This window comes from Protobothrops mucrosquamatus, unplaced genomic scaffold, assembly GCF_001527695.2.
Source record: "Protobothrops mucrosquamatus isolate PMUCROS unplaced genomic scaffold, P.Mucros_1.0 scaffold953, whole genome shotgun sequence".
Classification (NCBI taxonomy): domain Eukaryota; kingdom Metazoa; phylum Chordata; class Lepidosauria; order Squamata; family Viperidae; genus Protobothrops; species Protobothrops mucrosquamatus.
In genome coordinates, this window is record NW_015387198.1 from 153,516 (window position 1) to 178,658 (window position 25,143).

Consider the following 25,143-nt stretch of genomic DNA (forward strand, 5'->3'; position numbering starts at 1 on the left):
TTTGTGTGCTTCCTTACTTGGCCTTTTTTTCATCTCCTGATATTCTTTCCCCTGCGGTCCGTTATAATATTCCTTGTCTCTGCAATTCATCTGGGGACCAAAAGGAAACAGAATCAGATCAAGATGACGAGGTAATACAAAACGCTTTTTATTTTACCTTTATTGTAATGGAGAGCTTATATTCAAATTTCTGTCACCCTGCAGTAAGGTTTCTCTAGCCTGAATTCTCAAACTCCGCGCATGTTTATGCTTTTCTGTGAAATAGAAAAAATTGCAAGCATCAAATGATGTACCACACGCTGCTTAGAGCAACAGAGGCACTTTTCTTCCTAATTTCATATTCAGCTTCCCCTCTTCCTCTTCCTCTTCCTCCTCGATGGACTGTTTCACAACACAGCTTTCAACAAGAAAAGTAAAACTTCCATGCGAAAAATTGTGCCACGTTTTTCTCAAGTGTTTGTGGAGGGAAATATCCCTTACTAGGGTACGGTCAATGGACTGTACTTCCCTATGACTTGTTCTCGGCTAAATGCTCCTTGTGGGTAGCCAGGACCTACTAAATTCTCTTACTTCAGCGCCAGGCTGTTACGAGGCAGAACACAAACATATCTGGGAACTTTAAATCAGGTCAGAAGTGGGATGGGTCTGCTTGAACCCCCCGCCTTTAGACATAAATTAATGCAAACTACAGTCAAATTTGCTAACTCTGTTTCACCTTAAATATCTGACTTCCCCCCCCCCCCAGGAAAATATCACATTTTCCTTCCAATAAACAGAAAAGCCATTTTTATTCATTTAAAATCACGGATAGTCAAATTTCCTCTTCAAACTTCCCATATACAATTTATATAACCCGTTCTGTGTTATACAGGCACAGGCATACAAACCTCTCTCTCTAAACCAGTGGTTCTCAACCTGTGGGTCGGGACCCCATTTGGGGTCGATCGACCATTTCATGGGGGTCGCTAAGCAAGGCTGTCCACCATTTTTTTTATCCGCCATTTTTTCCCCTTTTCCGGCGGGTGCCTTACCTCCCTTGGGCTGGGCCAGCTGGTGGTCGGCCTGCTCCGTCTCTGCCGCTTGCCAGATACACCTCGGCTGGCGCAGGGGGCGGAACAACGCATGTGCGGCGCTCCCGGGCAGGGAAAGTCTTCGACTTACGACCGGTTGGGTAGTCCTCGACTTACGACCGGTTTAGTCCTCGACTTACGACCGGTTTAGTCCTCGACTTACGACTGGTTTAGTCCTCGACTTACGACCGGTTGGGGTCGCGACATTAAAAAGGTTGAGAACCACTGCTCTAAACCTTCTAGAGTGTTTGAACCACAAGGAGTTAATACTCGAGAATGCGCTTGTGAATAAATAAACCGGATGTAATTGGGATTACAGTTACCTGAATTAAAAGCTGTTCTGACATGTTAGTTACAACCCATGTGGGAAGGACCACACTGAGGATACCTGGTTAGGATCTTGGTGCAAAACTGCCAGCTATTGGCAAAGTATAAGGAGGAGAAGAAGGAGGAAGGCTGTCTCAGTGAAATTTATAGTTGTGCCAACCGTTTCATATTGCCTTGATAGGGGACATTATATGAAAAAAAAAAGCATGAATCAGCTTGAGTCAAGTGTGTTAAAAATCTCAATAATTTGAGAAGAGTTAAACATGGGCTTTAGGCTGCCTTTGCAGTCAATGGGACTTAAATCACCAATTTCAGCACCTTTTAAGTCTCACCACTTGGGATGTTCAACCATTCTGGTAACCTTCCCAGCTATCAAATAACTGTTTTCTATCCGTTTCAAACAAACATCCTTTAAATTCCCCAATCATTTTGCTTCTTTTATACAGTAGTGGCCAAAATTGTGGAAACTTTTTGGGAAAAGTGTACAGTAGAAATGCCGCCTTTGGTTAAGTTTCCACCCCTTTTTCTTCCAATTCCTTTATAACTGCAGCCTTGTTCACTTCATAATACTATTTTACATCGCTTTCTGGGCGACCAGTCAACTCTTTGCACCATGACTTTAATTTTATTACGTTTTACAAGCTCACTCAATGAAAGAACACAAAAAAACCCAACCAACTTGATAGCCATCACATAACACACTGACAAATGTCCTCCTCTCAGCTTCAATACAGGACATCAATCACTGAATCCTACTGTGATCTGATTGGCTCATTGCCAAAACAAAATGACATCTGATTGGCTCTCTAAACACTCATGCTCATTGGCTACCATCAGGTGAAGGAAAGCTACCTGAGATCAACCTAAGCAAGTTGTGCTTCCTTTTTCTGGTTATTTGGCTATACCTTTTCATAGAATACAGTACAGACAATTGAACAAACTATGTTGCATTATATTCTTGATTAAATTATCTTTCCATTGATATATAATTTTATGGTACTACTCCCCCCCCCAAAAAGTGGTGTTATTAGCCATCAAACCTCAAAAATACACTTTTCCCAAAAGGATTCCACAATTTTGGCCACTACTGTAGCTATTCCTGTAACTATTGCTAAATAAAAGTATGAAACTGTACATAGGGACGCAGAATACAAACTGCTAGAAGCTGGTTCGCTAACCCTCGCTCTTGCCTTTGTGCACATTGAAATAAAAACCAACCCCTTCCGTGCCTTTTATTTGTCCTTTCTGTACTCACCTTAAAGTGGGCGTGCCTTGTCATTTCTGTGCTTTACGTGCAAATTGATTTTGGCAGAAGTATTTGATTAACCTCGGTTAAAGCTGGCCTGATTTGTTCAGTGTAATAACTGTAATCTTGTAGTGTGTGGGTGCTCTCATTTGTAGCCAGAAATTATAACTGTGGTGTAAACTGTGCAGTGGTGATGGAAGAGCTTTTATCATGGGGACCTGGTGATACAACCATTATCCTTGCTAGGTGATTGTCTTCAAGGGGGCTGCATTGGGTCTTGCATGCACCAGATCCCAGGTCACTTTCCATTGGGTGGAAAATGTCCCTCTTCAAAGGGGGTCACGTCCATTAGCATCAGGCACTGATGCTTCAGAGGTTTTCTTAGGTTGCCTCCGTGATCACGTCCTGACACAAACCAAACTGTAGATGCACTTGGACACGTGCTCGTGGGAAAGCACTCACACCACTGTAGTAAACCTTTGCTTTGGAGGAAGGATGCTTGACACGTCAAGGCATTTGGCAAAGCCATCTTGCAAATGCTTTGCCAGTTCTGCTAAATAAAACATGACTTCGGAGATTGCATCCATGTAGCTTAGGAATGACATTATGGATGGCAAGTTTTGGGGTTCAGCATTTCCCCACATTTTTATTCCTTCCTGTTTCATTGTGAATCAAATACTCACGAACTTAGGACATTGGGGCAGCAGCAGAGCTAGCCCACAGGGCCCTGGGTTCGTTCTGCTCTCCGTGAGAGAGGAGGGGTATATGCCCCCAAATCAGCTCATACTAGGTGAAATCATAGTTAGCCCCGAGGGTGTCCGTTCTTCCTTTTTTATGGCCCCCCCCAAAGGGAGAATGGAGCTAGGGCCATCCGTCCTCTAGTTACCACAGAAAGGGACTATATAGGCCCAGTTATGTGAAAGGTTTAATCTGAATAAGAGAAGGGTGAAATTTATTTCATTTTAAATTGAACGTTTAACATATGCCAATAGAATTTGCACAAACTGGACTCCCCTCTAAGGTGAAATATCCTTCCGTTTTTCTATTTCGTGCAGGTTCTCTAAGCACATGCTTAAATGTTCAAAATCCAAGCTTTGAAACTGGATCAAAACACACCAAAGTGGAGATCAGTTGGAGGGGGTGTGAGGGAAGGGGCTTCACCCTATGGAAAGTTGGTTGTTCTGAACTGCAGGGCCAGGAAAACATAAAACCAGATTGTGTATCCTGTAGGTAGACAGTATCACTTTCAAGCTCTTACGACTTCTTAAGTGCAAGATTTTTTCTTTCTTTTGGCACCACTGGACCCCTGAGGCCTTTTGAAGCCTGGGAATGAATGGGATGAGGGGTATATTCCCTGTTTTTTAAAGCAGATCTTTGCCTATCCTGACTGCTGTTTAAAACAAGGCTGGGATAATGAAATGGTATAGGGCAGGGGTAGGCAACCTTGGCTCTTTTTATGACTCGTGGACTTCAACTCCCAGAATTCCTGAGCCAGCCATGCTGAGGGGAAAGGGAGAGGTTTCCAAGCTGAGCCATGCTGGCTCAGGAATTCTGGGAGTTGAAGTCCACAAGTCACAAAGCGGCCTAGGCCTAGTCCAGGGGTAGGCAACCTTGGCTCTTTTATGACTCGTGGACTTCAACTCCCAGAATTCCTGAGCCAGCCATGCTGAGGGGAAAGGGAGAGGTTTCCAAGCTGAGCCGTGCTGGCTCAGGAATTCTGGGAGTTGAAGTCCACGAGTCATAAAAGAGCCAAGGTTGCCTACTCCTGGTATAGGGTTTCCTGTTTGAGCAGGGAGTTGGACTAGGAGACCTCAAAAATCCCTTCCAACTCTGTTATTTTTTATTTTCTGCTAATATTCTGTTACTTTTTATTTTCTGCTAATAAGACTGTGCTTGAAATACAGAAGGGCATCTGCTTTCAATGGGGATGTCTCTTCCAAGTTCCAAAAAGACATATGTTTTCTTACAGACAGAGAAGACCGACCGCAGACAGAACTTTGTGTCCCTAGCTCTACGTAAGCGCTACAGCTATCTGACAGAGCCTGGCATGAGTGAGTTTCCTAACGTACTAAGATTGTAAACTAAATTTTCATTAAAAGAGACATTTTTTCTATAAACGTTGTATTTTATGTCATTGGAAGGGGTGCGATTCGGTAAGCAACGCCCTCCAATTATTCAAAGCGCTCCTTTTGGGCCCAAACAACTTGAGAAACTCAAACAAGGACACCAACCATCTTCTTTTGAAATGTCCGTGGACTACGTGAATCATTTGTGGAGAATTGGTTTTCTGGGGTTACCTAGCCAAAGAAGCTGGTCTGTCTCCCTTTCCAGAGACAAGATGGTGATATCTCATAATTGACAGTTAATCCAAAGATGCCCTCGGTGGTGTTTCAGCTGGGGACCAAATACACATTACATCAGATTAAGCTTATTTTAGAAAAAAAGCAACTGTCTATAGCACTTCTGCTCTCAAATGGCATGAATTTCTTAATACAAATCTGCCTTTTGCTGCTGGTATATAGCTAATGGCACTTTAACAGGCTGTTTTTGTATTATAGCCCTCCACATAGGAATTGGATTTTACATGAATAGGTTGGACCAAAGTATTTTCAGACTTAGTCCTAGAATTCCAACCTATGGAACTAAAGCAGTGGTGGCGAACCTATGGCACGCGTGCCAGAGGCGGCACTCAGAGCCCTCTCTGTGGGCACGCACGCCATGCCCCGGAGATGGCAACTGTCCCTCTTCAACCAGCCGCCCGCTAACTCGCCGAGGTCCCACATGGCTGGATGCATCCCAGCACCCATGCGCTTGCTGGCCTCGGTGTGCCGGGGCCGATGGTGTCGGGCAGCAGCCGCCCCGGCCCCTGCCTCACCTTGCCCTGTGACAATGGCACTCCCACCCTGCCTCGCCTTGCCTCGCCTCACCCCCACAGGACGAGCCTCCTGCCCACCACCCCACCTGCCAGAGACCCCCTGGATGTCCCCCAACCTTGCCCAGCCCCCACAGGTGTCCCTCCCCATGAACAACGTCGAGGGTGATCACACCCACCTTGGCCACACCCACCCAGTCTGCCATGACCACCAAGCCACACCCACCCAGTGGGCCACGCCCACCTGGCACCCTGCGATAAATAAGTGGGTTTTGGGTTGCAGATTGGGCACTCGGTCTCTAAAAGGTTTGCCATCACTGAACTAAAGGTTGGAATTTTAATTTAAAATTATGTGCATTTATTTACTGTCCAGTTAACCTTACAGAAGTGCAACCTATGGCCTTTTGTAGGGTCGACTGGACAGTGAATAGATACATATAATTTTAAAATAAAATTTCACTACACGCCGATGTAAGTCTACTAGGCTAACACCAGCTTCTTGTTTGCCTAAAAAAATGTGTCCTTGCTTTAAAGAAAACAGCCAGGTTGATTTGAAATATCAACAAAGCAATTTTAGCAAAAGAACACGAGAAGGTTATTTCACTGACATGGAGGTTATGCCTTTATCCTTTTAATTATCAGCGTGTCATAAATTAATTAGTGCTTTCAGGGATTGGCTCAGGACGATGGTCCTCCCTTTTCCTCAAAACCTGTGTGGCCCAGGCATTCCATGGCGACGTTCTTCAAGATGGTTGCCCTTTGGGGGTGGGGGAAGAAGTTATTGCTGTGAGTGGAGTGTTGGCTTTAAAATGGCAGCTCTCCCACAGAAGAGCAAAGTTAGCAGCACCCTGGACCTTTTTTTGGTCCATTGTCATTTTTATCTTTTGATTAGCTCACGTCTCAGAGTTCCCCTCAGCAAGCGCAAATCTTCAAAGCTTTCCAAAAACTCAGCGTAATGTGGTAACACGAGCCATGGTCAACAGTTGGCAGTCTCTGACTTTTGTAGCTGATTCTCATATCTTCTGGATTAAAACTCCGTGCCCTCTCAGCTTACACTTTCCACTGTACGGCAGTTTGTTTGTTTGTACGCTCAACATACAAACTTGTTTACATTTTCGCATTCCCGCGCTGGGAAATTTTAGCTACGGTAGTCACAGACACAGAGCACCAACTGCTGGAACTGGACTGTCACCTACCACATTGCATTTTCCCCCAGTTCCCTTAACGTAACAACACACAGGAAATTAAACAATGAGCATTCTTTTTATATATTTTTTAAAGAAAATTTTATTGATTTTCTAGTTTTACATTTAAATTTTTAAAAAGCAACGTGCCCACGGCTGAGTTAATTGATAATTCAATAACATACAAATCTCTTTAGTACAGATCTCAAACTATTACATTAAATGTTTCCTCTCTTTTCCCCTTAGTATTTACTGTCTCATAGTTAAACTAATACAACTCTTATTATATCGATTAAATAAAAATAACGTTCTTACATTTATCAATAATTTTTAGTTTATACATATCCTAGTTATTTTATCATTCCATCTTTATAGACAATCAATGTCCTAATTAGTTTTTCCCAATTGTTAGTGTCCCATTAATATTTAAATTTAACATGTAATATTTATAATTTCCAAGTTTTAAATAACCCCAATTCCCTTTATCGCAATCCATCACAAGATCTAATGTTCGGGATACACGTCTTATCTATTTGAATTCTCACCATCTTACATCAACCAATTAATAATACAATATAACCTTCTGATTTTCTGTTAATTTCCAAATATCTTAAATTTAGCAACCAACATTTCTCTTATTTCAACATTTAATACCTCCTCTCTTTTTCTCTTGATATCTACTATCTCATATTTAAGCTAATAGTTTTTGTTATTACAGCTAAGTAAAAACATATTTATTACGTTCATCAATAAATTTTTAGCTTATATATATCTTAATTATCTTTACATCTAACCTTTATAAATCAATATTCAAATTAAACAATGAGCATTCTTACCTACCAGACCCCACCAGTATCTCTACTAGAAGGAAGGGAAGAAGCTTGTTGTAAAACTCGGTCAATGTAGCTAAGAATTTCCTAATTTGAAGCTGACCCTCTTTATACATGATACCCCCATGTCAATGCCTCCCAGAATCAATGTGGAGTCGGGCAGTGCCAAAATTGAGAATGAATGAACGAACGAACAAACAAATTCAGGAAATCACCACTTGTATCTTATGAACAGGAACTTTGAAGGCTAATGATAGAAGAGTAGCCTTTCCCAAAGTCCCTATTCTTAGGGTTGACAGTTCAATCTTAGAAGAATAAATTCAGTTATCTTTGGAAGGGAGTTTTTTTTCTTTGAAAGTCATACCTTTTAATAATTCCAGCAGTCCTCAGGATCAGATTAAATCAGCATGCTCAAATCAGCAGTAGAAATGCCAGGAAAACCATTCCCCCAAATAAAAAAACGTCATTTGCTTTCAAATGAATTTATATTCCTTGCTTTGAAAAAAAAAAAAACTGTTCTCAAAAAGGTGCCAAGACATTCAGCCTTGTAGAAAAAGTGGGCTCTTCTTTTTTAAAAATGTTTTTCTGTGGAAATAAAATTCTGAATATTAATGTATGTATTCTGCCCAGCACACCGCCCATGTCATTTTATTCCTCATGCTTGTTTTGACACGATAAATCATGCATGAATAAAAATGAAACAAAAAAAATATTTTGGTTGCTTCGCTTGCCATGTTTTTTTCATCAATTGTACTCTTTTTTTCCCCCTGTATGAAAAATGCTTGTTAAAGTCATTCCACGTGAAGCTTTTTTTTTTTTTTTACGTTTTATCGGGCTAAAGGACTATTGCATGAATAATTCGAACATTCAGAGGATTTTTTTTTTCATTGTTGTTTTTAATCTTTGAGTTAGAAAAGCTCTTGCTCTTATTGGCTTTGTGAGCCTGGAACATTAATCAAAGCGTGCATGGGAGAGAGGTCTGACTTTATTCCCCTGGCTTCACACTTTGCACATCAATTGCCTGTCACTTTTGAAAGATTTCGGGTGGGGAGGGTGCCTCTGCATGAAAGATTTGGGAGTGTTTCTCAAGCAGAGTTGCTCAGTCATGTGTACAAGCCTATACGAGAACTTAACAAAACGATTAAAGCCCTTAAAAATAGACAATCCCCAAGAAATTGTGACCCTTGCTGGCAGCAAAGACACATATAAATTAACAGGCAAATGGAACTGAGAGATTTAAAGCTTCCAATTCAGCACATCAGAAAGTCAATAGGAAGTGAGAGAAGAATTTTTGGTTGTGGCTGTTAACTTTGGACCAGCGTGGACTTCTTTTTTTTTCTTTTTTCTTTTTAGCCTTTTCTGTTTTCTTCACTGTCTGCAGATTCGGTTGCCTTGTGCTTTTCTGTTTTTTCATTTCTCTGTTGTCTTTTCCATTTCCCCCTTTTATAAACATTTTTGATTATCCATAATGACACGGCTCATTCCTATTTTGCCCCCCTCCCTGTTTAGCCCTTGCTTGTTACCTATTTCATTCTGATTCATACGAACAAATTGTAATTTGCTTTTTTTGTAATATTACGACGTTTACTGACCAAATTTTCTTCTCTGGTCTCTCTGTTTTTTCAACCATTTTTGTTGATTTTTACGTTTTATATATCTCTATATTATTTTGGCTTAACCATTTAAGAAACAGTTGAACGGAGTGCCACGGCTACGAGATCCTTGCCCGCCACCTATTCCTACAAGCCATTCTTGTCCGCAAGACCCTATCAGTCATGGACCACAGCACCCATCACTGTGCCTGGACAAAGCAAATCGGGCTTCACGTCCCTCTCCAGCTCGTCTTCTAACACTCCAACCGCTTCCCCATTAAAGTCCATCTGGTCGGTTTCCTCTGCTTCGCCGATCAAATCCACTCTAGGAGCCTCCACCACATCTTCCGTTAAATCCGTTAGTGATGTAGCTTCTCCAATTAGATCCTTTCGGACAATCTCGCCTATGAAAACCATGGTTTCCCAGCCTCCCTATAATGTCCAACTCTCTCCCGGTTCCTTTGTCAGAGCTCCTACCGCCACGGAAGCTGCTGGTTTGAAAGGGCTGGTGTCGGCTTCTGGGTTCCCCATTCGGACATCTCCTGTGACCACCGCTGGGTCTCTCTTAGAGAGGTCATCCATTACCATGACGCCTCCGGCCTCTCCCAAATCTAACCTTAACATGTATTCTTCAGGCCTGCCATTTAAGTCCATCATTACATCAGCTTCTCCTCTCTTGTCTTCACCTTTAAAATCGGTGGTGTCTCCTGCTCAATCAGCAGTCGATGCCGTGTCACCTTCTAAAGTCACAGTGGCCGCATCCCCCGTGAAACACATGGTTGGGCACACAGAGGTGGCCATGGTGAACGGATCCATATCACCTTTGAAATACCCGTCTCCCATCAGCTTAATCGGCGGGTCCAAGGCCACAGCTGCCTTTCAAGAGAAGATGGGGGCGGCAGCTGTTTCGGCAAGCTGTGCCGTTAGAGCAGCCACTGACACAGTTGAGAAAATGTTACCGACGACTCCTGCAAAGCCATTTTCTCCACTCAGGTCGCACGTGTCTTCGACTCCATCCGCCTTTCAGTCCATGAGAGCTGCTTCTACAGGGGTGCTTTATACATCTCTCGGGTCAATCTCAGCAACTACCTCGTCAGTAACCTCATCAACTATCACGGTGCCAGTCTATTCTGTAGTCAATGTTTTGTCAGAACCAGCACTCAAGAAGCTCCCCGAGACACCCTCCCTGGCCAAATCAGCAGCTGCCTTGCTCTCGCCTCTTAAAACATTGACTACAGAGACATGCGCACAATCTCCCTTTAACCGATCCTCATCTCCTGTCAAATCATCTTTGTTCTTAGCACCCTCTGCCCTTAAGTTGTCCACACCTTCATCTTTATCTTCTAGTCAGGAGATACTAAAAGATGTGGCCGAGATGAAAGAGGACCTAATGAGAATGACAGCAATATTGCAGACAGATGTAATGGAGGAGGAGAAGGCGTTCCAGCCAGAACTGACCAAAGAGGGTAGAATAGATGATGAAGAGCCTTTTAAACTTGTTGAGAAAGTCAAAGAGGACCTAGTGAAAGTTAGCGAGATACTGAAAAAAGATGTCTGTGTAGAGAATAAAGCCTCAGTCAAACTCTCTCAGAATGATAAAGGACACTCCTCTGAGGAAGAATGGGTAGAGTTCAGTGCAGGTGAGATTGATGAAGCCAGACGCCAGGGCATGATCATCCCTCCTCTGACTATCCCAGAAAAAGTGCAGCTCAAAGCCAAGGCTGTCTCTGAAAAGGATTACAACTTGAGCAAAGTAATTGATTACCTAACGAATGACATTGGCAGTAGCTCCCTGGCGAGTTTCAAGTACAAGTTTGACGACGGGAGAAGGGAGGGGGAAGAGAGGCAGAAAAGGGTCCTAAAACCAGCCATTGCTCTACAAGAACATAAACTTAAAATGCCGCCAGCCTCCGTGAGGCCGTCAACTTCTGAGAAAGAGTTGTGTAAAATCGCCGATTCCCTTTTTGGAACGGACATTGTTTTGGAATCTCCCGATGACTTTTCCCAGCACGATCAAGATAAAAGCCCTTTGTCCGATAGCGGCTTCGAGACCAGGAGCGAGAAGACCCCTTCAGCCCCGCAGAGTGCAGAAAGTACAGGGCCAAAGCCCCTTTTCCATGAGGTGCCCCTCCCCCCCGTGATCACGGAGACCAGAACTGAAGTGGTGCACGTGATCCGTAGCTATGAACCCTCGTCGGGGGGAGAGGCCTCTGAGCCTCACACGGAAGAGCCACCCTCCCCCAAAGTGGTCAGCACCTTTATGGAGCTGGAGCCCCGGCCCAACGGAGGCTCCCTCAAGGGGAAGGTGAACGCCTTTCAAGTGAAGGCCAGTAGTGAAGACGAGTGTGCCCTGGGTAAAGGTGTCCGTGTAAAAGAAGAGACCCACATAAGTACCACCACCAGAATGGTTTACCACAAACCTCCATGCACTCAGAGCCCTTCGGAGAGAATTGAGGAAACCATGTCTGTTCATGACATCATGAAAGCTTTTCAGTCAGGACGGGACCCTTCCAAGGAGCTGGCAGGTCTGTTTGAGCATAAGTCTTCGGTCTCCCCAGAGGCTGGCAAATCCACTGAAATGTCGCCCCAGTCTGCAGAGAAGGACTACAAAATGAAACCCAAATTGGAGCGTATAATAGAGGTCCATATTGAAAAAGGTAATCAGGCTGAGCCTACTGAAGTCATTATTAGAGAAACCAAAAAGCATCCAGAGAAAGAAATGTATATGTATCAGAAAGACTTGTCACAAGGGGATGTGGAAAAGCTGGAGGCCCTCCCTTGTTCGTACGAACAAGGTCAGCCCGAAGAAGAAGAACTGACCGCCGAAGAGTCCTTGCCTTCTTATTTGGAATCTTCTAGAGTAAACACTCCTAATTCCCAGGAAGAAGACAGTCGCCCTAGTTCTGCCCAACTTATGTCTGATGACTCGTACAAAACCCTGAAGCTTTTGAGTCAACACTCAGTAGAGTACCATGACGACGAGTTGTCAGAACTAAGAGGGGAATCTTACAGGTTTGCTGAGAAAATGCTTCTCTCAGAAAAGCTAGATGTGTCTTACTCAGACACCGAGGAGTCAGTTACTGACCATGTCCCCCCCCTTAGCGCAGACTTTCAGGGGCCTGATAAACGATCCAGAGAAAAAGTAGCCCCAGCACCCCCACAAGACCTCCTCACCAAAATCTCTAAAGAGATATCAGAAAATGGTGTGGGTAAAATATCCAAAGACGATCCTTATGAGAAAGTGACAGTGTTGCATTATTCCGGAGATGTTAGTAGCCCAAAGCATGCTATGTGGATGCGCTTTGCAGAGAACAGATTAGACAGAGGTAGAGAAAAGTTGATGTATGAAGACAGGGTGGACAGGACGGTTAAGGAGGCCGAAGAAAAGCTGACGGAAGTCTCGCAGTTCTTCCGGGACAAGACAGAGAAACTGAACGATGAGCTGCAATCCCCGAAGAAGCAGCAGAGAAAGAATGGGAGAGAAGCCAGCGTGGGCTTTAGATCAGCAAGCAGCAGTCCGGAGAAGGTGACTGCTTCTGAGTCACAAAGCGACTGGCCAGGAGGAGGAAGAGGAATCTGTGCTCAGGATGGGAAGGGCTGGCCAAAACCCGAGGAGAGGAAGGCAGCCAGTTTGCCCAGCAGCCCAGAGAGGCAGATTCTCTCTCAGCCGAGTAAGGACTTGAAAGAACCCAAGGGAGCGGCTCAGAAGAGCAAAATCCCAGAGGCTCTACCAACAGGGTTCCAACTGAAGCAATCCAAGCTCAGCTCCATTAGGCTAAAATTTGAACAGAGCCTGGGCTCCAAAAGTAAGGAGATGCTTCCAGAGGAGAAAAGGCTGGATATACCATCTAAAATCCCAGTGAAAAAGTTGCAGGACAGCAAGCTCCCGGTCTATCAGTTTTACTCCCGAGAAAAACAGGCCAAAGAGATAGACCTGGTGGATGGGAACTTAGCATTGCAAAAGGAACCTCCTGCTGGCTGCTTCCAAGATGGCCCCAGGGACAAAGGCAAAGTGATTGAGGATGCATCTCCTCCAAAGGTCCCCAAGGCCAAGGAAGAAATACCAAGCAAGACCATTTCTGCCTTTGCTGAGCAAAATGTGAAGGGCTTGGCCTATGGCGCCAGTGCTGTGCCTGTCCCAGCCAAGGGGCACTGGGATAAAAAGATTTATAGGACATGGGAAAGCCCTGGGACATCCTCCCATACAGCCCAGAAAGAAAAACTTTCCCATGTGCTTGTGCAAGATGTAGTCAAAGAAAACCAAATTGACCCTCTTGAGCCTAAAGATCTGGCCAAATCTAGCGAACTGATCACTGTGACCGAATATGAGCAGAAAGTGTCCACAAATGGATCAGGTTCTAAGGAGGTGAAGGAAGTGACTGTAAGGTCTCCATCCAAAAAGGTGCTTTATAGAGAATACCTTGTCAGAGAAGGGGACTATCCAGGGGAAGTGAGGGATAGGATTTCAAAGAAAAAAGAAGCAATGATGGCACCCCATATTCCAGAAAGAGTTTCAGAAGAGAAAAGTATGTGGGCAGGTGGCATTCTTGAAGGACAGTCCCCAACTGCACGCCGCGAACTGCCAACTCAAGTGCCCCACATCAGAATGGATAAGGAAAAAGTAGAGGGACAGTTCAATGTGGCTCAACAAGAGAAAGGGGTAGAATATAGTCCAGCCAGTGCCAGGCAACTCAGTTGCTTCCAGTTAAGCGCTCCTCAAGAGGAGGCAGAGTCATCCCCCAGTAAGACACCCGATTCCTTAGACGTTAGCCCAAGAAAACTGTCTCCTGCCAAGAAATTTGATCTGGTGAAACCGTCCCCTTTAGCAGCAGAGGAAGCAGCAAAGGAGATAAAAACACTACCTGTTTATGTCAGTTTTGTTCAGGTAGGGAGGCAGTATGAAAGAGAGGTGCAGCAGGGAACTATAAAAAAAATTGTAAGTCAGGAGAGTAAGACAGTGCAAGAGACGAGAGGGGGATTTTATACCACCAGGCAGCAGAAGCAACTCCCCTCCCCCCAAGGTAGTCCAGAGGATGATACCTTAGAACAGGTGTCCTTTATGGACAGTTCTGGGAAAAGCCCCCTAACCCCAGAGACACCAAGCTCAGAGGAAGTGAGTTATGAGTTTACATCCAAAACACCTGATTCACTCATTGCTTACATACCCAGCAAGCCGAGCCCAATCCCTGAGGTGTCGGAGGAGTCAGAGGAGGAGGCCGAAGCCAAATCCACCTCTGTAAAACAGTCGCCCCGAACTCAGCAAGAGCTGCCCAATAATTTGGACAGGGAATCTAACAAAAGGCCGAAGGGAAACCGAGTGGCCTACATTGAATTTCCACCACCTCCTCCATTAGATGCTGATCATTCAGACCCAGAAAAGCCACGTCCCTCCTCCGAGAGCGACATGGAGATGACAGAAGTCAACCTTCAGGATGAACTGGAGAAACGTCAGCTGGCTGAACCAGTCATCCGCGTTCAGCCCCCTTCTCCTGTGCCGCCGGCAGAAGATCTAAGCGACTCCAGTGATGACGAGTCATTGTATCAGCCCGTTCCCATTAAAAGATACATGTTTAAACTGAACGATGTTGAAGATGACTGGAAGGAGACCACCACACGCAGATCATCTGAAACGAAGCCCAGTGAATTTGATTTGGCTCTTGAATCCCCCCAGAATGATGTGGCATCAAATGGGAACAATGACCAGTCAGTTACCGAGTGCTCGATAGCAACCACCGCAGAATTCTCCCACGATACAGATGCCACCGAAATTGACTCTCTCGATGGGTATGATCTGCAAGATGAGGACGATGGGCTGACCGAGAGTGATTCTAAGCACGCGTGTCCAGCAGTAGAAACTAAAAAAGATCTCTGGGTTACTGAAGGCATCGTGAAACAGACTGATCGAAGTTTTAGCCAAAGTAAGCTGGAAATTATTGAGGAGGAGGAAAAAGTCGGCTCTGAGGAAAAGAAGTCCTTATCAAAATGTCCAGCAGCTGAAAAAAACGTGGATAAGGCTGAACAAAAGTCAGGGGCGCAGTTTTTCACTTTGGAAGGCCGACATCCTGACAGGACCGTGTTTCCTGATACGTATTTCAGTTATAAAGTAGATGAAGAGTTTGCCACCCCTTTTAAAACTATAGCAACCAAGAGCCTAGATTTTGACCCTTGGTCCAGTAACCGTGGAGATGATGAAGTCTTTGAATCCAAAAGTAGGGACGATGACCCCAAGCCTTTCGGCCTTGCAGTGGAAGACAGATCTCCAGCCACCACTCCAGACACGACGCCAGCTAGGACGCCGACAGATGAAAGTACCCCAACTAGCGAGCCCAATCCCTTCCCATTTCATGAAGGGAAGATGTTTGAGATGACTCGCAGTGGTGCAATTGACATGAGCAAGAGGGATTTTGTTGAAGAAAGACTCCAATTTTTTCAGATTGGTGAGCATACTTCTGAAGGGAAGTCAGGGGACAAGGGGGAAGGGGATAACAATAAAGTCACTGCCATCACACAGCCACAGTCAGGGGACAAAACGGTAGAGCAAACCGTAGAGAGAGAAGTAGAAACGCCAACAGTTGAACCTAAGCTCATCCTCCAGGCCAGTGGAGATGGCATGGAAGCAACACCTGGTTGTAGCTCACTGGAGAAATCATCCCTGGTGCTTCACGCTTCTAAAGTCGATCCCAAATTGCGCACACCGATTAAAATGGGCATTTCGGCTTCCACAATGACACTGAAGAAAGACACGTCTGGGGAAATGGCAGATAAGCTAGAGACGTTGACATTAGGGACTCAGGGGTTAGACTGCAAAGCTGTAGAGGAGGTTACAGACACAGCTGTGCTTAACCAGACCAGCAGTAGGGAAGCAGAAAAGCATGATTTCCCAAAAGATAATTTTAATAACAACAACAATTTGGACCCATGCACCACACCTATCAATCACCTCACTTGTCCAGTAGTGCTAAATGAACCCTTTGAGTCCAAGTGTCCCACACAGAAAGCTAATTCAATGAAACACCCTTCAGGAAACGGTCCCGGTGCGACCCAAGGAGACTGTAAGCAGAAAAGACCTAGAGAGCAGCAGGCACCCCCCGAATCAGTCGGGAATCGAGCACGCTCCCGGCTTCCCATAAAAGCTAAAGACGCTGTGCTGCACAGCACTAGTGAGACTGGCAGGGGGAGTCATGTCAGGGAGGCCAAGAGAGTTGACCTAAGGAAGCCGTGCAGCTCTTCTCCACCCATAGAGGGGAGGTCTAAGATTCCCATAAAAAGCACACAGAGGCATAACTTGGCCTTAGCTAGAAAAATGCCACCAGCTCAAAAGCAAGGGCAGATAGAGAGAAGCAAGGCCAACTCTTTTCCTTCTAAATTACCATTAAAGGTAAGATCTACCACCACCACCACTACCACCACCACTGCAGCAGTAGCAGCAGCAGCCGCCGCAACAACTGTTAAAGCAAAGCAAAGTCAGCTTAGGGAGGTATGTAAACATTCTATTGAATATTTTAAGGGAATTAGCGGTGAGGCTTTAAAGCTTGTCGACCGACTATCTGATGAACAGAAAAAAATGCCACCAGGAGTATCTGAGGAGGAGGAGGAGGAGGAGGAAGAAGAAGAAGATAGTACCTCAAGAACCACATCCCTGTCCGAAGCCACTCAAGTTTTCCAGCCTTCCATTGCAACGAAGCCCGCTAGAGATATGAGAACAGAGGCAGCATCTGTAAAATCAAAGATTGAAAAGTCCGACAGTGACAGGAGGAGGAGGAGGAGGAGTAAGAGGAGGACTGGTGAGAATGGAGGGAGTCAGGTTTCTGGAGCTCTCCGGGCTCACCCTGTGGAGGCCAAGCCTAGTTTGTAAAACTTTCAACTTGTTGATCCTAGTGCATGACCTGTTGTGATTGCCTGTGCAGTGACTTCCTCTAGTTCCCATTCTGTCATTGTCATCTCTGTGTTTTGTCTTTTATGCTCTTCTTTCTTCCGTTATGTGAAGCCTGTATAGTAGATAGCGAGGGACGCATGCTGAAGACGTGTATGTCAACCCCCCAGATACTCCCAGATAGTAAAACTTGCCCTTTTTCAAAAGAAAGAACTTTTTTTTTTCATTCTTTAGTTCCTGGTGGGCTATTTTTTTTTCCTCCCCTCCACCAGTAATTAAATCATTTCGTACAGCTCAGTAAATAGATTGTCAGCATGTTTGGTTCCATTTACACAATATTTACATCATGTAGATGAACACTACTAGCCTTTGAAAGGGGAAAGTTCCAGATCTGTGAATCTGCATTTTTTTTAAAAAAAAAAAGAAACAAAACAGGGCATTCCATTCTTTTTTAGTAATTGGACTAAAAACACCTATTAAAAAAACAACACAGTGTATTACAGTTAACGTTAGTCAGTGCTGAGCACCCTTTCACATTACCGTTTTAATAGAAGAATTATAAATCACAGGTCCACAGAGCCCATGCGAACGGACAGACATAAGGATGGCAATTGTGGCTGATCACCTGGGACTTAGCTGGACAGGTAAGGGTTTGGAATATTCTGATGCTCTAGAAACTAGCAAGCCTTGGAGAGCCCCCCCCCCTTTATTGTGTCTCCCTGGATGTGTGTGTCTGTGTGTTGATGGATGAGGGAGGGCAGGCTGAACTGATTCCTCCCAGCTCCATCCTGCTCTGCTCTTCAGCTGGAGAGATTAAGAAAATGGGAAAAAGCAGAGTCCTTGGAGCTCCTAGTATTTTCAAAAATAAACAATAGAGCTGGTAAGAAAAGATGAGGAAAAACATCCATCCACACTATTACTGGACTTAAAAGATGGTCCAGGTGAGCTGATGCATCCGCATCATTTTTGTGGGCAGCAGCACTACAGTATCACAGATATTTGCTTTTACCTTTTTTCTAGGTGATATTTTGTCACCTTAGTCCTATCTGCAGCCCTGGGATTGCCTGGAGGTTTCCCTCCAAATGCTATCCAGGTTAAGATCAGCGGAGGCCGGTTAAGGGGCTGCTACACCTGGGACATTTGCTTGTATCATGTGGAATCTTCCCCTATGACAGGGGTGTCAAACTCAATTTCATTGAGGGCCGCATCAGCATTGCGGTTGCCCTCGGGGGGCCGGGTGTGGCCAGGGTGGGTGCGGCCTACTGGGTGGGCGTAGATGGAGTGGGTGTGGCCTACTGGGTGAGCATGGCCAGCTCTACCTCATTCGCGTCAAGGGTGCCTGTGGGGGCCCGGACAGGAGTGGGACAGATCTGAGGGTCTCTGGCAGAAGGGGGTGGGACCGGGGCAAGCGCCAAGGCATGGTCCATTTCTTCATTCCTCACAAAGGGTGACACCTGCCCAGCATGCACCCAGGGGGCGGGGCCAACACGGCAGGGGCTGGTTCCTTGCTGTTTCTAGACGGCCTTGTGGAGCTAAGACTGTGTTTCAGCATAGATGGCCACCACAAAATTGTACATTGGCTCCCGGCTGGCCTGGGCAAGGGTCAAGGCAGTGGGGGCCGTTCCTTCACTATTTCCAGGATGGCTTCGCGGGCCACATGAAACCACTTCGCGGGCCGCATCCGGCCCCTGGGCCTTGTGTTTGACATGTCTGCCCTATGGCTTTGGAAGTATCTCTTCTCTTGCTTCAGAACCACCTGTGTAGTAGATCATCACAATTAGCCAAGCAAACCACAAAGCCAGATTCTTTTCGTGGTTCCTATACTGGATGTTGGAGGCTGCCCAATGGTGTTATCTCAGATATGGAAGGGGAAGGGTTGAGCATTGCACTTGTTATCCTGGGGGGGGGGAGGGGAAGGAGTTATCCCAGATGAGTCCATTCATTTTGCCCCCCTCCTGGCCATAGCAGATGTCCTTCCAATTCTGGTCCTTTGAGGCAGTGCTGGGAGCAAATGGAGCTGGGTTGTGATGATGACAGGGGAGCTTCTGGTCTTGGCTTTGGATTTGGAAGCTTGGAGTCCAAGCCATAATGTTGTATGTTTGGAGGTTGTCAAAGGCTGTCTCCCTGCCTGGACCGTTGTTTCTATCCAGACTGATCCCAACAAAGCAAAAAAAAAACCAACAACAACCTAAAACCTTAAAATGAAGAGAAGACTCATAACTTTCTTAGCTTCTCTTCCTGAGACTACAACTCAAGGCTGTGTCTGAAAGTGGCTCTCATTATTCTCTGTCTTCCCCCCTTTGATCTTTGAGGTATGTTGGGAAGTTTAGGCTGAATTTTCTGGAGGGGAAAAAAAAACACCTGGTCGTGTGTCCTTTGTTGTCCGAAATACGTTTGATTTTTAAATGGGACTGTTCCAATAAAACAGGAGTAATTATTTTTCTTCTCTTTCCCACACGCTAGAACTGGCAAGAGAGCTGAATTTTTCTGTTGACGAAATCAATCAGATTCGAGTGGAAAACCCAAATTCTTTAATTGCTCAGAGCTTCATGTTGTTAAAAAAATGGGTTACGAGAGATGGAAAAAACGCTACAAGTAAGTTTAAGATTTGTGTAAGAAGGTCTGTATCTTGAAGTTCCTACAAAAAGAATGCAGCTACTTGATAGGTGACAGGCTCTATTCTTTATCCAGTTGCCTTGGTCAGCCAGCCTTCCTGCATGTATAATATTGCAGAGAAACACAATGTCTTAGAGAATAAGTTGCCAATACACACTGTTAAAATGTTTTCGACTCATTCAGGCGCTTTGGAGAATAGCCTGACTCCCTCTTCTTTGTGGCAGCCTCCAATATCTCAGGGGCTGCCCCAAAGAAGAGGGAGTCAAGCTATTCTCCAAAGCACCTGAAGGCAGGAGAAGAAGCAACGGATGGAAACTAACCAAGGAGAGAAGCAACCGAGAACTAAGGAGAAACTTCCTGACAGTTAGAACAATTAACCAGTGGAACAATCAGCCTCCAGAAGTGGTGAATGCTCCAACACTGGAAGTTTTTAAGAGACTGGACAGCCATTTTAAGTTTAAGTTTTAAGTTTTTAAGAGACTGGACAGCCATTGGTCCGAAATGGTATAGGGTTTCCTGCCTGAGCAGGAGGTTGGACTAGATGACATCCAAGGTCCCTTCCAACTTTATTATTATTATCATTATTATTATGGATCATCGCACAGTCAGCCAGATGTTCAGACTGGATTTGGCATTTTGTCTACCTATCGAGTCCTTTCCCAGGACCTGGGATAGGCATTATTATTATTATTATTATTATTATTATTATTATTATTATTATTATTATTATTATTATTATTATTATTATTATGGCTATCAGGGCTGCAAGGAGGAGGCACCTGACATCAAATCTAGCGCATGGATTCTAGCTATCGACACCTGCAGCTCCACAGCCCACCACAATCTCCTTAATGGTTGCTCTTGCCAATTTGCTATTATTATTGCTATTATTATTTCTATTATTATTATTTCTATTATTATTATTATCATCATCATCATCAAAAGACATGGCAGGTTTTGATAAGCAAGCAATTCAAAATGTGCAGGGTGCTGCAGCTCATGTGCTCCCAAATCTGATATTTAGTTGATGCCTCTTGTTTAGAGACCTCTACACTCTGTGTGCTCAGTGAAACCACAGGCCACCTATCCAAAGAATTAAAAGTTACACACAAGAATGTTAATGTTTTGTCCTTTTCTCCCCCCACAGCTGATGCCTTAACTTCTGTATTAACAAAAATCAATCGGATTGACATTGTAACTTTGCTGGAAGGACCAATATTTGACTATGGAAACATATCCGGCACCAGAAGTTTTGCAGATGAAAATAATGTTTTCCACGATATTGTTGATGGTAACTGAGTTTGTTTCATTTTATGTATTTTTTTTCCCCAAGTGAGTAACAAATATATATACATATATATATATATTGATCTAATAACATGGGACTTTGAGACTTTTTTTCCACTTGAAATATGTTCTTACTTAACAAAATACAATTTAGGGCAGGGGTAGGCAACCTTGGCTCTTTTATGACTCGTGGACTTAAACTCCCAGAATTCCTGAGCCAGCACAGCTGTGCTGGCTCAGGAATTCTGGGAGTTGAAGTCCACGAGTCATAAAAGAGCCAAGGTTGCCTACCCCTGATTTAGGGTATGACTGAACCAGTAAATGTTCGCTTGTTTTGAATTAACAGAGTTGCAAATTAACTTCTGTAGTCCTGAGGTGCGATGGCAAACTTTGCAGTTGGCATTCTGCAAACTGCCCTAATCGGGCAATAAAACTCAAAACGATCCAATTCAGCACCCACCTTTTTTCTGAGACTGTTAACCGATGTTTTGCTTTCTAACACGGAGGTGCAATCAAGAACAAGTTACAGCAATTACTTTTTTTGGCTTTTGACATGTTGCTAGGCTGCTTACGAAATACTGCGCTGGCCTGAACATGCAAGTTGCGTGTGTATGTATGTGTCGACTTGCATATGTATACATCCAAGAATCCATGTTCTGGGGGGTGCTGCCTTTTGGGGGAAGCATTTTGGGGCTCGACGCAAGGCATCAAGCATTCCCGGCCTCTGAGTAGCAGGTTTGACACACATCCCCCCCCCCAAAAAAAATCGCTGCAGTGCAGAAATATAAATTCTGTGGACATTTTAAGAGATTTGTTCTTGAAATGTGGCTTGCGCTGTTCAGTCATGAAATAGGTTCTCTCTTCCCTCTAAAAAGAATGTGCTTCTCTTGTTTTGCGTTCTGTCCTTCCTTTTCTCCAAGCATCTCTCAAGCTCCTAGTCCTCACCAAGACCAGACTGCATCTTAACTTTCTCTCAGTGGATTCAGAGAACCAAGCAAACAACCAGCCACCGACAACCATTATAATTAATGCACGTTCATTTCCAGATGCCGTATCTCAATGCTGAAATCCCCCATTTTTGTCAGATGGGTCAGCCTGATATTTACCTGTGGGATGATGCTATACCATTCATTTGCCATTTCGTTTCTGTGCTGAAACTAAATGCTAGGACAGGCATGGCCAATGCTCCGTCTTCTGCAATGTTCTGTACTTAGGCTGTCGTCCTGGGTGCTGGGAATAATTTTCTGACAAGCACACGGTGCCACCGTTGATGATAGGTTGACATGAGCCATATGGTGCAGTGGTCAGAATGCAGTATTACAGGCTAACTCTGCCCACTGCCAGGAGTTTGATTCTGACCAGCTAAAGCTTGACTCAGCCTTCCATCCTTCCGAGGTGGGTAAAATGAGGACCCAGATTGTTGGGGGCAAATACAGTAGGTGGCCAAAATTGTGGAAACCTTTTGGGAAAAGTGTACAGTAGAAATGCCACCTTTGGTTAAGCTTCCACCCATTTTTCTTCCAATTTCTTTATAACTGTAGCCTTGTTCACTTCATAATACTATTTTACATCGCCTTCTGGGCAACCAGTCAACTCTTTGCACCATGATTTTAATTTTATTGCGTTTTACAAGCTCACTAAATGAAAGAAAAAAAACCCAACCAACTTGATAGCGATCACATAACACACTGACCAATGTCCTCCTCTCAGCTTCAATACAGGACATCAATAACTGAATCCTACTGTAATCTGATTGGCTCGTGGCCAAAACAAGATGACACCTGATTGGCTCTCTAAACACTCACGCTCATTGGCTACCATCAGATGAAGGAAAGCTACCCGATATCAACCTAAGCAAGTTGTGCTTCCTTTTTCTGGTTATTTGGCTATAACTTTCCATAGAATACAGTACAGATAATGGAACAAACTATGTTGCATTACATTCTTGATTAAATTATCTTTCCATTGATATATAATTTTATGGTACTACTCCCCCCCAAAAAAAGTGGTGTTATTAGCCATCAAACCTCAAAAATACACTTTTCCCAAAAGGTTTCTACAATTTTGGCCACTACTGTATGCTGACTCCGTAAACCGCTTAGAGAGGGCTGTATAAAGCACTGTGAAGCGGTATATAAGTCTAAGTCCTATTGCTATTGACATGCTTCCTCATGGCAAATGTGAGGAGCACATTCATTGATCCCCTTAGAAGGATGTGGAACCTTCTCTAACATTTAGAGCAGGGGTCTCCAAGCGTAGCAACTTTAAGATTTGTGGACTTCAACTCCCAGAATTCCTCAGCCAGCATGAGAGACCCTGATTTCCATGTTTTGGAATTCACCCGGATTGAAAATTGACAGAGGCGGAATCTGCTGCCTTGGCCATTCCTGTCCTGGGGAACAAACGGCTCTTTGTGTTCATGCTTCTCCTTTCCTTTTTTTTTTCTTTATTTGATCAGTGTTTCTGATTGTACCTGTGTCACCAAGATCGCCTGTGTCTCCAAGATCACCAAGGTCTCCTCATTCATCACAATACTCTCATCTCTAGAGTTACACGGTTCCTGGAGTTGATCTATAGATTCTCTCCCCTCCTCCTCCTCCTCCCCCCCCCCGGTAGTTTGTCATTTCCGTCCTGTCATAGTCAAGAACTACCTTTTTCTATCCCTATCTGAAACTTATTTCTATTTTCTACATCGACTCCGTTCTCACGGGGCACTGACTAAATTGAAGCACATAGCACAATAATCATTATGCATGGGGGTATTAGGTCAGTATTAAAAAAATGAAGGCAATTTTTAAAACGCTTGTAAAATAGTTGCCTGCCTTGCAGGCAGCTACTTTATTCTTTGCATTTAACCACTGTGAGCCATAACAGAAGCAGAAATGATTTGTTACATTGCAAATTGCCATTGCAGTCGCCAAGACACTTCCAATTTTACGCGGGAGAAAACCCGAATAACCAAAGACCTACATACAAACACCCGTGAAAACCTCAGAAAACACACACGCGTGTGTGTGTTGCAGACAGACTGGTCTGTCTGAAAAACTTCCTGTATATACTCCTTTGACTCGGCTGGCAAAGAGCGGAGGAGAGCCTGTGGCTTGGTGGTTAAACAACTGCCTAGCATGTAAACTGCCCAGGTTCGAATCCCATAAAGGGTGTGGCTAACTGAAGAGAGCAAATGAGCTCGAAATGGCCATCTTAGTCTCCCAATTTAATTCTTTAACTCTTTTGTCAGAAAAAGAAATTTGGATTTGTAAATGTTTCGCAGTTGTGACTTGAGCCTGCTTATCGCCCCTAGTTGGGGGGCTGCAAGGCAAAAGAGATTGTAAAAAGTAGAACTGCAGCATAGCAGTCAAAATGCCAAGGTGTAATCAATCAGACCGGTCTGTCTGAAAAACTTCCTGTATATATATATCCCTGACACAGCTGACAAAGTGAGAAAGAGCCTGTGGCCTAGAGGTTAACACAGCTGCTTAACGTGCAGACAGCCCAGGTTCGAATCTCAGAAGGGTATGTTTGGCTGATGAGAGCTAAAAAGCTTGAAATAGCTATTCCATTCTCCCTTAATTCTTTGTTAGCAATCCAAATTTTATGTCTGCCTGATTGAGAAGAAAAAAATGGTTCTGAAATCATTAAATCGAAGAGAGACACCAGCTGCAGGTGTGCTGTGCTCTCCGTGTTGTCGGCTTCAGTTTTGTTGTGCTCTTTGAAGAACTCTTGTGTCCCATTCCTAATTCAATTGTTCTCGCTGTTTCATGCCGTTCTCATGTTCTTAAAGTACTCGGCCATTCTGAATGCTTGATTTTATGTTACTCCATTCTTCACGGCAATCAGTCCCAATGTGCTGTCTTCCTTAGGTTACCCCACCTTTCACATGGAACTGGAAACCCCCCCTGGGTTGTGCTTCGCGCCACCCAGCCATTTCCATCAAGATGACTTGGCTAGCGATTTCTCTAGCGTAGAATCACCCCTTAGAACTCCTAGTAGACTGAGTGATGTCTTAGCAACTTCACAGGGAAACCTAGAGGAGACGGATGGAGAACCTCCCGTGGTCATTGCAGAAGACACCTCACTGGAGGAAGGCAAATACAATCACTCGGTGCCTCTAGATGGAGCCTCTAGAGATGCAGGCCAAAAGCCCCTGGAAGAAATCCACCTTAAGGACTATCCTCGCTATCTCGGTCGCTGTGCTGGAATGCAGACACCGAGCGAAGAGAGTAGTCAAGCCGTAGTGAGGACTGAA

At 44.5% G+C, this 25,143-nt stretch overlaps 1 protein-coding gene across 1 annotated transcript in view; it reads left to right on the top strand.

The window, feature by feature from the left end:
* ANK3 (ankyrin 3) overlaps positions 1 to 25,143 on the top strand; it is a gene marked incomplete at its 5' end in the record, with an annotated part of 147,572 nt that overhangs the window by 106,585 nt on the left and 15,844 nt on the right. Inside the window, 6 exon segments of the mRNA XM_029284794.1 lie at positions 105 to 131; positions 4,613 to 4,694; positions 9,217 to 16,905; positions 17,564 to 17,638; positions 19,458 to 19,589; positions 20,758 to 20,901. Of these exon segments, the coding sequence (XP_029140627.1) occupies positions 105 to 131; positions 4,613 to 4,694; positions 9,217 to 16,905; positions 17,564 to 17,638; positions 19,458 to 19,589; positions 20,758 to 20,901 (8,149 nt within the window).